Source organism: Diospyros lotus, chromosome 11 (genome assembly GCF_014633365.1).
Source record: "Diospyros lotus cultivar Yz01 chromosome 11, ASM1463336v1, whole genome shotgun sequence".
NCBI lineage: Eukaryota > Viridiplantae > Streptophyta > Magnoliopsida > Ericales > Ebenaceae > Diospyros > Diospyros lotus.
Window position 1 is genome coordinate 5,685,360 of NC_068348.1, and position 17,127 is coordinate 5,702,486.

The 17,127-nt window shown below is 36.8% G+C and overlaps 2 protein-coding genes across 4 annotated transcripts in view; one reads left to right on the forward strand and one right to left on the reverse strand.

The window, feature by feature from the left end:
• Nucleotides 1-17,127, reverse strand: part of LOC127813053 (glutamine-dependent NAD(+) synthetase) — an 80,158-nt gene that overhangs the window by 4,115 nt on the left and 58,916 nt on the right. The gene's annotated exons all lie outside the window — the stretch shown is intronic.
• Nucleotides 555-5,564, forward strand: LOC127813052 (uncharacterized). The gene is made up of 2 exons (XM_052353762.1): nucleotides 555-2,079; nucleotides 2,389-5,564. Exon 2 carries the CDS (start codon nucleotides 2,862-2,864, stop codon nucleotides 5,511-5,513), a length of 2,652 nt encoding a protein of 883 aa, XP_052209722.1. The 5' UTR covers nucleotides 555-2,079; nucleotides 2,389-2,861; the 3' UTR covers nucleotides 5,514-5,564.

A 17,127-nucleotide genomic window follows, 5' to 3' on the forward strand; every position in this document is an offset into this window, starting at 1 on the left:
CCAGCCATAATGTAATGACCCTAAATTGGGCCTAGGTGTTTATCATATTTAATTTTAACTCAAGGGCATTCTAAATGTGGGTCGAAGTATTTTAACAATTCATTTTGATAGCATGAAATGATTTTAGATTAATATGAAATTTTCTTGGTGCATGTGATCATGAATTTAAGTGTATGGGTCTAATTTCTAAGAATTTGAGAAATTAATGTTTTGGACTCCATTTAAATAATTAAATGTGTTCATGGGTTTATCAAATGGGTTAAATAAATTGTTGGGTTGGGCTTGGGCCCAATGATAAAAGAGATTTAAATTTTATTATGTAAAAAAAAAAAAAATTCAAATCAAATAAAGCAAAAATAGAAAGCAGCAGGCTGCCTACTTGTTGTAGCAGGCGCCTGCAGCTCTCTCTCCCTCTCCCTCTCCCTTTTGATTCTCTATTCTCTCTGTATACTGATTTTGTACCGTTTGGATGATTTGGTGCTTGATTCTGTCTCCTATTCCTTTGGCCATCACTTTCGTTCCTCAACCGCTTCATAATCTCCTTTTTCTCCGTGTGTTTCTTCGACTTTTATCTCCCTCTTCTTCTCCATCCATTTTGCTGTTGCAACCTGAGCTTAGTGGAAGAGTCTAGCTGCTTCTTTTCTGTTGGGACAGCTCCTAAGGCAAGTTTCCTTAGCCCCCCTCGGTATTGAGTTTATATATACATATGTGTATTTGTCTACTCTGTTCTATCGCATAAGGAAGCTTTATATATATATATATATAAATCTATACATACACACAGTCTTATTGAAGGCACAGCTTCACCCCATCCTTTTCCTGTGAATGGCATTTTCTTCCTATTACAGTGAAGTTTTATTTAATTTCACGGCTCTCTGTTCATGAGTTAGTATATATATATATATATATATACATGTGCAGCTACACTCATTAACTCATTTATGTATGCACTATTTTCGGTTGCCTTGCCTTGACCAGGGAGCAAACGTGACCCATTTATAAGTATATTCATATATATATTCACTTCATTTGCATGCCCCTGTTCTTCTTGACCCACCTATATATATATATATAACAGTCTCATTGTTGTTCCAGCTGACCCACTTCCATATACACATATATATACGTATATAAATGCTTAGCAAAGGGGTTGTGGAAGCTTTCTCTCTTCTATATGCAAACAGTCCTTAAAAATGTGTCAAACCCACTTGTATAGATATATATGCATACCAGTAGAGAGAGAAAGTGAATGCATTAAAACTCAAGGGAAAAATATGGTCTCAGCTTATTTTATGTTCAAAAAAAGAATAATTTCCTCTCATTGTAAAGGAAAATTTTTGATACAAAAGTCTCTTCTTATTTTTCTTTAATAATATTTACTTATATATCTGTCTATATATATATATATATACATACGCACACACCCAGTTCGCATGCCCAGCCCAGTTCATAGTTGGAAACCCACACACACATGTATATATATACATATATATTCAAAGCCCACTTAATAAACATTCAAGGCCCAATTATATATATATTCAAAGCCCTTTAGATATATTCAAAGTTCATTTGATTGCCCCTGCGTTACACCTTATCCTTACCACATGTTCATATATATTTATATATATATATATATATTTATAATAGAAAGTATATTATATGATAGGTGATGTCCTAAATTTTAATAGCTTAAGGCACATGTATAAACATATACACATATATATATATATATGAGTACTTGTTCCACACTCAACGAATTGTAAATTTTAGTAATTAATATAATAAGTTCTTGAATAAATTATTGTAACATGTACATAATTGATGTGAGTGAAAACAGGATTGTGGGATGGGCAGGAAACATTTGTATAAGCATAAAAAAAAAAAAATTTATTATGCGATGAAATTCCATAATATCTATATATATGAAAAAAAAAAAATGCATGATATGTTCCGTACACGTTCAGCATGTGCATGTTATGATACTTTGTATTAATTATCTTTGCGCACCTAATATTTTGCGCGGAGGGAAAGGGTACCCTAGAGCACCTGGCGCGGGACGAGGTGGCCATAGCCCGACAGGTTGGCTCCATATTATTTGTGAATTTTTATTTACATGAATGCTGTCGGCATATGTGAATTGATGGCTCGCGAGCCTACGAGATTTGATTCTGACACTTAATTTCATATGCACCATGCATAGTAATATATAGTGACATGATGCATTTAAATTGAAATTTATAAAGTTATAAATGTTGAATCTTGTATAAAGCTGTTGAGTTCTTGATTATTCTTTTTGGTGTCACCATATTCTTGATTCCTGTTCGCTATTCATTGCTTTTTCGAACTTGCTGAGTCTTGTGGCTCACTTGATCTTCCTTGCCATTCCAGGTAAAGGAAAGACCGTTTTTGGGGGCGAGTCCAGTGGGACTAAGGCCCAGGGATAGGGGTGTACGGAGAAGCGTCCTAACTTGAAGATCCTATTTAGCATTTTGGTGAGGCTTGATGAAATGATTTTTATTTTGTTAGTTAATATTAGAGCCTCTTAATTATTTTGTATGGCCTTCGAGCCCCAAACTCATGAGATATTAGGAATGTAACTGAACCTTAATTTAGTCTCCGCTGCTAGTAAAATGAGATGTTTATTTATTTATGTTTTGTTCTATATCATCTCTGTGATGACCTCCTTTCGAATATCCTATGCTAGCTGGAATATTCGAGAGTGGGCCCTTACAATTTTGGTATCAGAGCATAAGTTAGGAAGTGAGAGGAGTCTCTGTACACCTAGGTATGGGTAGAGTTAGAATTGTGTCTAATGGTCTGGTAAGCCTAAGTTAAGATGGAGTACTAAAAGGTCGTTTGGCATGCAGGAAATGAGTGGACGACGAGGAAGACCGCCGACCCGTGCCCGAGGCAACCGGGCCATCCCTACTCCAGTTCCTAGACCCATTCCTGAGCCTGCACCTATTCCTACCCCTACACCTCCACCTGCACCGGCCACTCCAGCGGAGTCAGTGGCAGACTTGCGCCAGGAGGTTGGTGAGCTGAGGGGCACCATGGCTGCCTTGTTGAGGCACTTTGAGAATTTTATGGCACACCAGGGAAGGCAAGAGCAAGTACCACCTGGAGCAAGGAATGAACCAGGCCTGAATGAGAACGTTAATGGTCAGACTTCAAATCCAGTGCCACAGGAGGTGGAGCCCCATGGAGTGGATGGCAATACCGGGAGCCAATTGGTACGAAATTTCATGGCACTAAGACCTTCAGAGTTCCGTGGAGGGACCGACGCCTTGGCAGCAGAGGAGTGGATGATGGCAATGGAGAAACACCTCAGGACGATAGGGTGCAGTGACACCCAGAAGGTACAGTTGGCTACATATCTATTTCAAGGAGGAGCCGAGAGGTGGTGGGAGACAGTTCGACAGAGGTTTGTGGGCAGGGAGCCATCATGGGCGGAGTTCAGAGAGCTTTTCAATGCCAACTACTTCCCAGCTTGGGTCCGAGATCAGAAGACATATGAGTTTATTGAGCTGACACAGGGCAATAGGACGGTGGCGCAGTATGAAGAGGAGTTCATCTCTCTGGCACGATTCGCTCCTGAGTTGGTATGTACCGAAGAAAAGAAAGCATCCAAGTTCCAAAGAGGTCTGCGAGTGGACATCAGATTTCACCTAGCTGGTGCACAGATCACGGATTATGCTACACTAGTGCAGAGGGCACATATCATAGAGAAGGAGAGGAGTGAGCTAAGGGCTGTTCAGGCAGCCGCTAGGGGGTCAGGTTCAGCTCGGGGGCAAGGCAATGACAGGAAAAGGAAGGGAGCACCAGGGTTTTCTGGTAATGTAGCTGACATTCCTCCCTGCACCACTTGTGGGAAGCGACATCGAGGTGTATGTAAGGCGTGCTACGGTTGCGGGCAGTTGGGGCACATGAAGAACGATTGTCCACAAGGGAAAGGTATTACGGGCAGTAGGGAGGTGACTTGCTACCGGTGTGGAAGAAAGGGGCATACGTCTAACGTTTGCAGACAACAACCACAACAAGGAGGACAGAGATATGGGAACCAAGGCAACAAGATGGGACAAAGGCAATCAGTGCCGAGACTTCAGGGGATAGCACCACCATTGGCACCGCCACCAGGACAGGGCACCACAGACATTGGTCGACCCCACACCCAGGGACGAGCATTCGCTTTGACGTCAGCAGAGGCAGAGAAGGGAAAGGACACTGTGCAAGGTATTCTCTCCCTATATGACATTGATGTGCGTGTTTTGTTTGACACAGGGTCTACACATTCATTTGTTGCACCTAGGATCGTGTGCCACATTCCATTCTCTAGTACATTGTTGCCTAATTATTTGATCGTGTCTACACCGGGAGGAGTCGAATTAGTGGGGAGTGAAGTCTATAGAGACTGTAAGATTATGGTGCATGATAAGGAGTTACCCGGGGATTTGATAATCCTAGACATACATGATTTTGATCTTATTTTGGGCATGGATTGGTTATCCCGACATTATGCCAAGGTGGATTGTAGATGTAAGGTTATCCACTTTGAGTCACCCCAGCAGCCAGTCATATCGTATCGAGGCATTAAACCGATGAGTTCCACACCTATGATATCAACGATGAAGGCTGAAAAATTGATGCGGCATGGATGTGAAGCATATTTGGCTTTTGTGACCACGGGTAAGGAGAACAATACAGAACTATCAGACATTCCAGTAGTCTGTGAGTTTCCTGATGTATTCCCTGATGAGTTGCCAGGGTTGCCGCCACTGAGGGAGGTAGAGTTTTCCATAGAGTTGATGCCAGGAACCCAGCCAGTTTCCAAGGCACCTTATAGAATGGCCCCGAATGAATTGAAAGAATTGAAAGTGCAACTTGAGGAGTTGATTGAGAAAGGATTCGTTCGCCCTAGCGCTTCACCTTGGGGCGCTCCGGTCTTGTTTGTGAGGAAGAAGGATGGATCCATGAGGTTATGCATAGACTATCGCCAGTTGAACCAGGTAACGTTGAAGAACAAGTACCCTCTTCCCCGAGTTGATGATTTGTTGGACCAGCTACGTGGAGCCTCAGTCTTTTCTAAGATTGATTTAAAGTCGGGGTATCACCAAGTAAGGGTTAAGGAAGGAGACATTCAGAAGACTGCATTTCGTACTAGGTACGGCCACTACGAATTTGTGGTCATGCCATTTGGGCTGACGAATGCTCCGGCTGTCTTTATGGATTTGATGAATAGGGTTTTCAGGGAGTACTTGGATCGTTTTATCATTGTGTTCATCGATGATATTCTCATTTACTCGCCGAGCTTGGAAGAGCATGAGAACCATCTCAGGTTAGCCTTGCAGAGACTTAGGGAAAAGCAATTATATGCCAAGTTTAGTAAGTGTGACTTTTGGCAACGACAGGTGGGATTCTTAGGGCATGTGGTATCCGGTGAGGGTATTTCAGTGGACCCTGAGAAAGTGAAGGCAGTATATCTAATAAGCACTCACACACTTAAAGTTAAATAGATTTTAGCTATAATACACACTTAAAGTTAAATGGATCTTAGCTAAAATACACACCTAATAAAGCACTCATAAAGTTAAATGGATTTTAGCTATAATACACACCTAATAAAGCACTCATAAAACAAATAAAATAAATTTCTACAATTAGGTTTTTGATCTTCATTATAGGATTAAAAATAATTCTTGGGCCTTCTCCAAATGATGTCTTCCATGGGTTACTCAAGTTGGGTCTTAATTCTTCATGGGCTTTAATTCTTCATGAACTTTAATCCTTCATGAGCTTTAATTCTTTATAGGCTTTTGATTAGTGGTTAATTTTATAAAATTTTGTTATAATTATAACCCCCATTTTGATTTTAAATTGGTTTAATTGAATTTAACTATGTGTAATATATATATATAATATATTATAATAAACATATAAATATAATATATATATTATAACATAATACATATACTCAATGGAGTGCATGCATGGAGCATTTATATAATATACCATATAATATATCATACAAATATATACATAATATATAATTTAATAACACTTAATTGTTTGCTTTTAGGCATGAAGAATGTGGGCTTGGAGACTCAAATTGGATTAAAGCTCATGAAGAATTAAAGTCCATGAAGAATTAAAAGCCCATGAAGAATTAAGGCCCAACTTGAGCAACTCATGGAAGATATCATTTGGAGAAGGCCCAACCCTTATTTTTAATCCTAATGAAGATCATAAACCTAATTGTAGAAATTTATTTTTAAATATTTATTTTGTGAGTGTTTTATTAGGTGTATTTTTTAACTAAAATCTATTTAACTATTAGGTGTGCATTATAACTAAAATCCATTTAACTTTATGAGTGCTTTATTAGGTATATATTTTAGCTAAAATCCATTTAATATTAGGTGTGTATTATAACTAAAATTCATTTAACTTTAAGTGTGTGAGTGCCCATTAAATATAATTATGTCTAGTTGAATAATTGAAATTGTATGGTTTGTATTGCATCTTGTGGGCTATAAATAGCTCACTTGATTGCATTTGTAAGAGTGATTATTACTCTTGAATCAAAATTTAGTTGTTTCCTTAGAATTCTCTCTTTGAGAATTGCTTTTGTTCTCTCTTATTTTCTTTATTGTTTTCTCTTGTGATCTTATTTCATTTCTTTCTTCTTTTAAATTCTCATGTCATTTATTGTTACTTTATTATTCACCTCCTAAATGGCCTGTTAATTTATGCCTTTAAATTTCTGCAATTTTAATTCTTGTCTTTTAATCATCCACCGCTTAAATGGCCAGTTAGTTTCTGCTATTTTAATTTCTGTCATTTAAATTCTGTTATTTAAATTACGTTATTTAAATTCCTGTCAATTAACTTTCAAATGGAAATGAGTAATTAAATCTAATCTTGGGTTAAAGCAAGGACAGTGTCCAACGCCAATGATTCCCAAAGAAAATTGCGCTTAAAATGAGTGACATTAATTTAAATTTCAATATGGGTGTATAGTAATTATTGAGAAATCACTATGTTTGGATTGGAGCGTAAGCCTAACTTAGAGCTTTCATGTTATGTATGGAAGTTACTAGAACTGGAAACGCTATCATACCCAAACCCGGATGATTGATTTAGTTGTTTTGTGTATTAATTGTAATTAAATTTATGATAGTTGCTTAAATTAGAATCCCGCATATCATGTATGGGGATTGCTTAAACTAAAACAATCATTATCTCTAATTGCATTTAATAACAAACTCTCATATTTGAAATTAAATTAATATTACTAGTCTTGTCTGCTAAAATTTGGGAATCAACGGGTTGGCGCTGAAATTGTTTTAACCCAAGTACTATCCAATTTCATATTCTCACGTTCAGTATTTATTTCAATTTCTGCCTTACTTTATTTCTTAGTATATGTTGTCTAAAAAAAATAAAAAAAAAACCTTGTTGTCAATTTGTCTAAATGCATGGGCGTATGTGTGACATTCTTTTTCTTTTGCCATAAATAAATCTCTCAGTGGACGACCTGGACTCATCCAAAAAATATAAATTTAAATTTGAACTACAACTGCATTCGTACACTAATGAGTATAAACCTCTCACCAAAATAAAGAAAATACATATATATATAATTTTTATTGTGTTTTGTTTTGTGTTTTAATTGCAGGGTGAGAGTGCAGTCAGCTTTAATCCAATTTGAGTCTCCAAGCTCACTTTCTTCGTGCCTACAAACAAGCAATTGAGTGTTATTAATAAATTATATATTATGTATATATTTATATGATATATTATATGGTATATTATATACTTATATATTATATAGATACTCCATGCATGCACTCCATTGAGTATATGTATTATGTTATAATATATATTATATTTACATATTTATTATAATATATTATATTATATATATATATATTACACATAACTATTCAATTAAACCAATTTTAAAATCAAAACAGGGGTTATAATTATAACAAAATTTTATAAAATTAACCACTAATCATACCCCCAACTTAAACATTGCTAGTCCCTTAGCAATCAGACTATACACCTGCCAAACTTTATTCGCAATAACTATATGAATGTAAAATTTCAAATTCGAAACCGAAATGCATAAAATCGAATAAATAATTTAGCATTCTAAATCAGATTTTTGGTTAAAGGTCATACAATCTCAGGAATGACAATTAGGATAACCAACACACAGACTTACTCCCTCAAAGTTTTGACTTCAAACCTTACTATGGATTTTTTCTCCAATAAAAAGGATTCATCAAGTGTACACACAAGGGAGTGCACCGTTATAAGAGTAAATGCAGAACAAGTTCAAAACTCGGTGTCATCCCAAATACAAGGAACGTATTTTCAGAAAAGAATAAGAAAATTGACATAGCTTCATGATTGGAATAATGCCCTAAATGAATAGTTTCTGAATTTAAACATAATTCTCTACTCCAAACTCGAATTTTGAGATCACATGATTTATGGCATCAAGAAGAACCAGACCGGATTGTAATGGGGTCATGAGGTTAATACGGGTTGTCAAAGAAAATGTAGAGTGTGCAAAGGGTGTGTCGGGAATTTTTTTTTCCAGCATTTATTTTGAAACAATTGTGCTTAATAGCTAAGAGAATTATCTTTTTTTTTATTTTTTTAAATATAAAAATAACTAAACAGACTAATTCCCCAAAATCACACCAGGTTGAACAAAATTCATATGGTTATGGGTTAAATGAGGGTAACAAAAGAACTTGTACTACAATTGACTCAAATGAGCTAGCAATGGAGGTTAATGTAAAAAAAGAAAAAGGTTAATAGGCCTAAAATGAAATAAATTGATCCCCCTATCATGCTTCTACAAAACGATATTACTCAGTCATCTAATTTAGAATTTGAAACCAGTCAAATTCATCTGCTATCATACTAGACATTCAAAGCAAATTGATGTTTTGAAACCATTGAAAAGATAAGATAAATAATAAAGTATATTTAGAGTAAGTGTTATTTCACTCAGAATTAACGATTATTAGGCTCAAACACTCACTTGGGTAATAATCTCCACTTCTGTTGAGAGATCATACAGTATACTAATCAGCTAATTACTATTACCTTTGACTTTATGACTGATAACCAATTTTTAAATTTTGAATACCCGATGAATGCAAATTACTTGTTCAAATGCATATAAGTTTTCAAATAAGAAATCAATGCATTCATGTTTCGTATTGCAAACTTAACCAGCCAGTGTTCAAAAACGCGCTAGGCGCTAGTCGGGCGCCAGGCTGGGCCTAGGAAAAATGATTTTTTTTTTCTAAAAACCTTTTGATGTAATTTGATATTATTTTCAAGTAAATTAAAGTTAAAAAGACAAGTGAAATAATGGAATTAAGACTCAAAAAATAAACTATTATATTAGTTATAAGTTCAAGAAGGTAGAAGTAGCAATAATACAACATAAACCATATCCGAAGAATCTAAGTCTAACTATCTAATTGGTCTTCTTCCTCTCCATATTCTTCCAATACACGATCTTCATCGGACGATGCTCCCGTACTTCCAGCCCTATTCGAATCATTCATTTCAGTTCCTGTTTTTCCCTGAGTATTGAATAATTTCAATAATATACATTAAAATTTAATTAAAACTCATCTAATGAAATGAAATCAATAGCTGTTGCTTGAAGCAGCAAGCTTGCGTATTGCTTGCTTGCTGCTTCAACAAGCAGCAAGCAAGCAATACGCAAGCGAGCCACGAGCAGATTTGCGTTGCTGCTTGCTGCTGAGTTGCTGCAGAAAGGCAAGCTTGCGTTGGCGGAGGAAGATGGATGGTTGGATACATACCGCAGCAAGACGCGAACGGTGACGAGAGAGAACAACCAATAGGCAACAGGTGAGGTCGGCAGCAAGGTTGGCAGCAACGAGAGAGCAAGACCAAAATAAGAGATCAATGGCGATGGCGAACAACCAAGAGGAGATCGAAGGCGAGAGAGAGATAGAGGAGCCGCGATGAACACAACCAGAGAGAGAAAGGGAGGGGGAAAAAAGGTCGGCCCAAGACGCGCACAACCTAGGTGGCCCAGGTCGTGCGCGACCCAGGCGGTTAGGCGCCGCCTGGTCCACCTAGGCGGCGCCGCAACCCGATTAGTCGGCCATGGCGCATAGGGCTACCGAGTAGCCCTAAATCGCTGCGGCCGGTTGTCGCTCAGGGCCTAGGCCGAATTTTCGAACACTGTAACCAGCTATCAGTGCATAACTCCAAAGGTTTAGGAATAACGTTATTTAAAACACATATTTTTTTTTAATAAGAGCAGATAAAGATAATTAATTCACACAAGACTACAAGCTAGCAATAGCAAAGTCACAGTTAAACATAAACCAGATAATTCATAACTAGACCTTACACCCCCCAACTTGAATTGCAGTAATAAAATAGAGTTGTTAGGAATACCTGTAACTCCACAAGTTCATAGATTTACTGTGAACTACTAAAACTCAAACAACAAATGAGCATACCATATATATATATATTTATATTTTCATACTAAAATAAAAATTACATGCAAGTTATAAGATAAACAAAATGCGTCTCAAGAGTACAAAAAGTATTCCTTACTCAGCCATCTTATCAAAGACTTTGCCTAACAACATTCCACAGTTTTGTTTTGTTTTTTTGTTTTTTTTTTTTTTAAGAACATAACCAAGAAAAATTCTGCAAGTTGTACAATAACTAGATGCGTCTCAAGAGTACAAAAAGTACTCCTTACTCAGCCATCTTAACAAAAAACACTTCTCACGGTGATAAATTTAAATTAATTGGACCCATTTGGCGTTTGTTATTGATTGCCTTAGACCAATCTATCCGAGACTCATGAGGATCGTGTTGTGGAACATAAGCGTGTAATTTCTCTAGCAGCTCCTCAATGGTGGATGATGAAATGAGAATCTTTTTTGTTGAAAGAGAAATGAACTTTTGGTCCACAGCTTGATCAAGAAAAGAGAGCAACCCATCGAAAAAAAGGTTAACATTTAAAAGTTCAATGGGTTTGGTATAGAGATTACTCTTAGCCCAGGAGATTATACAAAAGATTTCTTCAAATGTTCCAAAACCTCCTGGTAAAGCAATCAAAACGTCTAACTGATAAATCTTACAAGCCATGCGCTCAGACATAGAAGTCGTTTCTATAAGTTGACCGCGTGTAATCCCGGAAATATGTGGTTTAGTCAAAGGGATTGGCATTACACCTACCACATATGATTTTTCAAGATGTGCAGATTGTGAAACATAACCATTCAATTCACGACTTCCCCCTCCATATACCAAATTAATTTTTTTCTCTCCCTATTTTTGGCTTAGTTCGCTTGCTGCAAGTGCGTAACAAATATCGCTCCCAAGTTGAAAGCCACAAAGTACACATATGATATTGATTCGACGAACTAACTGGTATTCCATGTTTATTCCTTTTATATGCCCTGAAAAGAGGTTTGGCGATCAAAAGTAGCTATATAAAAATTCAACAAAAAATAAATATAAACAAAAATCATGCGTATGTACAAGTAGTTGTGATTGTGGCTCACATCTTCCTCTGGTTTTACGTCCAAAAATGGTTTAAACACTTTCTATGAAGTGAAGATAGGCTTCCCATCCAATTTTCTTATAGATTGGCAAACATGGTCGTTTTTAGTCAGATTCCCAAGACTATAGCGTTGGTGGTCACTTATGAACTGGGTCCATAAAGAAATAAGTTTTTTTTGTACTATTCCACATGGATGCGTCTCAAGAGTCAATTGGATATCATCCAAAGACTCCTTACTCAGTCCATCCTTTATGAAACTAATTTTATCTTCTTGATTTACGGACGTGAACCCCACAGATTTGCATCGTGTGTTATAGGTCCAACGAGCACACTTGTGACAACCATTCACTCTTTTCGCACTTCGTTTCTTCGCAAAACTACTCTTCCCTAAACCTAGGAAGTGCTTCAAACTAGGTGAAGTTTCGCCAGCTAATCGAACTTTTGCTTCGATCAGCCAACGAATATCTTCAGGGATGTTATTACGCATCAACAGCCTAAGTCTTTCACACCTAGCAGCATAAATTTGTTTCAAATTATTCTGCGGGAGAGATGGATAATACTTGCGAATTTTTGAGAGATAAAGATCCATTTTTTTTAAGAAAACTATAATAAGAAGAAAGTAAATAACTATAAACTTTACAAAAGGGATGAGAGTACTTGATCGGAGAATAACACAAAGCAGAGAAGACTGAGCTCCAAGAAGTGTGGCTTGTTTTATACAGATATGGAGTCTTTTATAAAGCAATGGGCATCGCTATTCTACACTCGACCCGAGACATGCCATAATTGCACCATCAGGATTGGCGTCGTCTAGCGTCTCATTTTTCAACATTTGGCAGTGTGCCTCTTTTTTCAACGCTCGACGCCTCCTTTTTAACATTTGACAGTGTGTCTCTTTCTTTATAGGGCAGTGTGATTGCACTGCTCGAGAAAAATGGCTACCACCAACATCAATTTTGTCTCTCTCTTTTCTCTATCTTTCTTTTTTTTTTTTTGTATATATATATATATTTTTATTTAAAAAAACAAAATTTTATTTTATTATATATTTTTATTTTATTTTTTTAATTTTTTTTTTCTTTTCTTCCGGTTAAGGATCAAAGAGTGGTTACCCACCTAATCGTATAATATCTCCCATTCACTACACCACGTTTAAAGTTATTTTCAAAATTATGTAAATTGATTTTTCTCATGAATGCACATACATATTTTGAAAATATATCATCCGGAGGTGTTGATTTTATTACATCAGAGTATGATACATTAATTCGCACAAACACCTCATATATGTCTGGTTTAATTTGATCCCCAATAATATGGACTAGCCTAAAAGATAGAAATTTAGACTTAAATATGGATAGACCTATGACATCTTCACATTTTGGCTCTTGAATTTTATCCTCTTCTTCCTCCCAAGTTTCTTTTTTTCTCACATCATTTTGGTCCAATTTTTCTTCTATGATTGCTTGTACCATCCTAGGTTCATCAGGTCTCTTAATTGGCCCATCATTCCTAGGGATGGATGTAAATTAGACCAATTCTTAACCTATGGGTGCATTGAATGACGATTTCCCCCCTTCGGAATTTTGATTGGGTTGGTTTGGAAACTCGCCAGACTCACTCACACTCAAGGTCTGTCTAAGCTCAATCAATTGTTCTAAAATGTCACCTATGGCCCTAGTGGGTTTGTTCTTGAAATTCGGCCACTTGTGCATTAAAACTCATTTGACCTTGTATAAACTCCTAAAGGGCGCCCTCTAAAAAATTTTCATCCTGAGGTTGATAAGTATCAGATCTAACCCCATGTTCTAACTCGAATTGGTGAGATACTAGAGAGAAAGGTTCATGAGATTAGAACAAAGAGTCATCATTCCAAGGATAATTCCAATGGTCATAGAAACTGGGGTAATCAGTGTAAAGATCCGGATCGTAACCCGATAGATAAGAATTCTCCCTCTGACTATTAAAAGAAAACCTCCCCTCACTAGGATCAAGATGGCCAAATGCATTAGAAGACTCATAAATGCTAAAATACTAAGACATAAAGAATATGAAAATGATAATTCAACGACAGATAATGATGCTAATGAATCAATTAATGTTTCAATAATCATATCTGACCGTAGTCTCTTGCACTGTTTAGTAACTAATAGTTATCTAAATATATATTTTTTATTTTTATTTAATTTTTTAATTAATTTTTTGTAATTTATATTTTTTTCTTTTATAATTTTTTTTCCTTTTGTTTTTGCCTCAATCTCCTCGGCAATGGCGCCAAAATTTGACTGCGCTTAACCTTGTGCCATTAATTCAAACAAACACATAAAAACAAATAAAAATAAAAATAAAAGAAAACAAACATGCAGGCACAAGGCGTTTATACTCGTCAGTGTACGAGTGTACGTTGCAGCACAAATTTATTTACTAGATGAGAATCTAGGTTGATTCACTGGGAGATCTTTATTAAGACGGAAATCAAAGCAGCGAAAATTTTTATGTGCTGAACAAGTTTGTCAAACCAATTCAGCTGATTTTAGGCAAAAGAAAATTGAATGTGCAACTAAAAACAAAATGTCTCGGGTCAAGACAATTTCGGTGCCAATTCAAATATTTCCCAAGACTTATAACAAATGGTATCATCGGGTTAAATTAATTTTAAGATCTTTGCTATTGATTACATTTCGGGATGATGATGGTTCTAATTTTAGTAACCGACATACATGGCATGACGACTCTAACTTAAGCAACCACCATAAACCAAATTGTATATATTGCACACTTAGATCTGGGGATGAGAGTATTTCCAAGTTAAGCAACCCACATACATGGCATAAGGGTTCTGAGTTAGGCATATACCCCAATCTAAATCCAAATGATTTTGCAAAAATATCTCAAAATTAAATCAACACCTCAACTACAACAAAGTTCGGCTGTCTTGGGAAATTTTGGCTTTGAACACTATCCTCGCCTTGGCCCGATAATTTATTAGCTACACATATTTATTTAAAAATTAAATGACATAATTAAAAGGGCAGAATTTAAATACACTCAATTGAAATGATAAAGCATCAATGTGAAGGCAAAATTAAAGTTAACTGAAGATTAAATGTTCCTGAAGTTAAACAAAAACAGTAATCCAAGACAGAAAATAATAACGGAACAAGAAATAACTTCAATTAAACAAGCATCAAATGGACAGAAAATGGAATAGCCGAAACTAAATGAATGAGAATGGAAGAGGAAACTGTGTTGTGTGCTGCTGTCCGAGAAATTCCTTCTTCTTCCTTGCGCTGTGGCCGAGAGCTCCTCCCCCTTATTCTGGTACAGAAAATGGCAAATGGGGGCTTAGGGCTCTCTGTGCGTCCGTTTGTATATATATGGATATCATGCCCTCCACATTGCCCTTGAAATTGAGTGAGAATTACAGTAGAGGACCGCGTGTTGCTGTCGTGCCTGCTGATTCACGCTGCTGGGCTTTAATTCACATCAGTGGGCCTCAATTTGGACTTCAATTGGCTGGACTTTAAATCAGGCTTCCAATTAAACATGCTGCTGGGCTTGGGGCTTCCAATTGCAATTTAATTGCTGTGAGCCTCCAAGATTTGGACTTCACGCCTGCAGGTAAGTTTATTAATATATTATATATTATAGCATGGGGTAAATATGTATTAGCTTATATTTTATATATATATATATGACATGAACGCATGTATATGTATTATATAGATATGTATTATAATATATAATATATTATAAAGATATATTATGTATATTTATATATATTGTAAATTCTTTTCTTTTTAATTTCTTTTATCAAAAATTAAAGAAGGATATTCTTTTTTTTTCCCTAAAATTTCTAACTCCTCTTTAAATTTTATTTTCTTCTAAACCTGCATATAACTACTAATTGCACATAAATATTCAATTCAACTGGTTTTAAAATCAAAACAGAGGTATAATTAGAATAAATTTTTACAAAATTAACTACTAATCACCAACCACCAATTTCCTTATCAGAAGCATTTACCTCTTGAGAACTCTCCATCAGTATTGATTGATGAGTTCGTTCACCGAACGATGATCCGCTCACAAAACATTGTTGTGTGCTGCCACTTTGTGAACATGCCATATTCTATAAAAACTTGCTAAAAACTTGCAGCAACTTCGACTGAAACAAGTAAAAACAAGTATGAAAGAAAAACTACCTAAAATCAAGCATAAACAAGTAAAATAAATATGGCCAAAAAATAGAAAAATTACCTAAATTTAGCTGTCAATTGAGAGAATGAAAGAACTAAAAAAGATAAACCATACCAAGTAAAAATACTTAAAATAGAGTCAGCGAGCAAGGGCAAGCGAGGCCGACTGGCCAAGCCCTCGAGCAAGCATGGGGGAGAGGGCGAGAGCGGAGAGGTAAAGGACGAGAACCGATAGGCAGAGGGCTAATGAGGGCGAGAACCGAGAGGCAACAAGGGACGGCGAGAGCGAGAGGTCGAGCAAGAGGCTGGAAGGCAAGCGACGGCGAGCGAGAGCAAGAAAGATAGAGAGTGAGAGCAAGAGGGGCCGAGAGTAAGAAAGGCAGAGAGCTAGGGCAAGCGAGAGCAAGAGACAGGTAGAGAGCGATGGCAAGGGAGGGCAAGAGGGGCCGAGAGCAAAAGAGGGCTAGCGATAGCGAGCGAGAGAAATAGAGAGGCAGAGAGCGAGGGCGAGCGCTAGCAAACGAGAAAAAGAAATGAGGCAGAGAGCAAGGGCGAGCGCACGCAAACGAGCAAGAGAAAAGAGGCAGGGAGGGTGAGAGAGATCGAGGGCGAGCGAAAGCAAGAGGGGTCGAGCCAAGCCCTAGCGAGAGCAAGAGAGATCCAGCAAGGGCGAGCGAGAGCAAAAGAGATGCAGAGAGCGAGGGAGCACGAACGAGCAAGAGAAATGAGGCAGAAAGTAAGAGGCAACGAGGGTGAGAGAGAACGAGAGCCAGATCGAGAGAGGAAGGAGAAGAGAAAGGGAAAAGGGTTTGCAAGGCAAATGGGCTCGGGTGGGTTGGGCTTGGGTGGGCTGGGATGGGTTGGGTTGTATTTGTATTTAATATATATATTATATATATATATATTAGACCTATTTTATTATATATATATAATATATTTGGTTTGGTTATCCACTATTCGGTTCGGTTTAAGTTCGGGTTTTGATTTGGTTTTAATGAAAACCATAACCAAACCATACCCATTGAAACAGTGTTCGATTTTTTCTCAAACCAAACCATTACCCAGTCAAACAATTTTTAACCGCGTTGACCGATTTGGTTTTGGTTCGGTTCCCCACGATTTTAGTTACAATTGCCATCCCTGCTCAGTAGTGAAAAAACATAGTTGGAAAAATTAGGAATTAAAGGTTTGTGAATTTTGTTATCTTTCAACCAAGAAGTTTTGACAAAAAATATACAATACAGAAATGTGCTAAATGATATACCTGGTTGTACTTGGACCGTATTGGCTCTAATTTAGCAGTGGGGGGAGCTGCTTCAATTTTTGCTAAAGATGAGTAAC

Excerpts from the sequence above, each read along its gene's own strand:
- LOC127813052 (XM_052353762.1), top strand. The coding sequence starts at position 2,862 with ATGCAGGAAATGAGTGGACGACGAGGAAGACCGCCGACCCGTGCCCGA.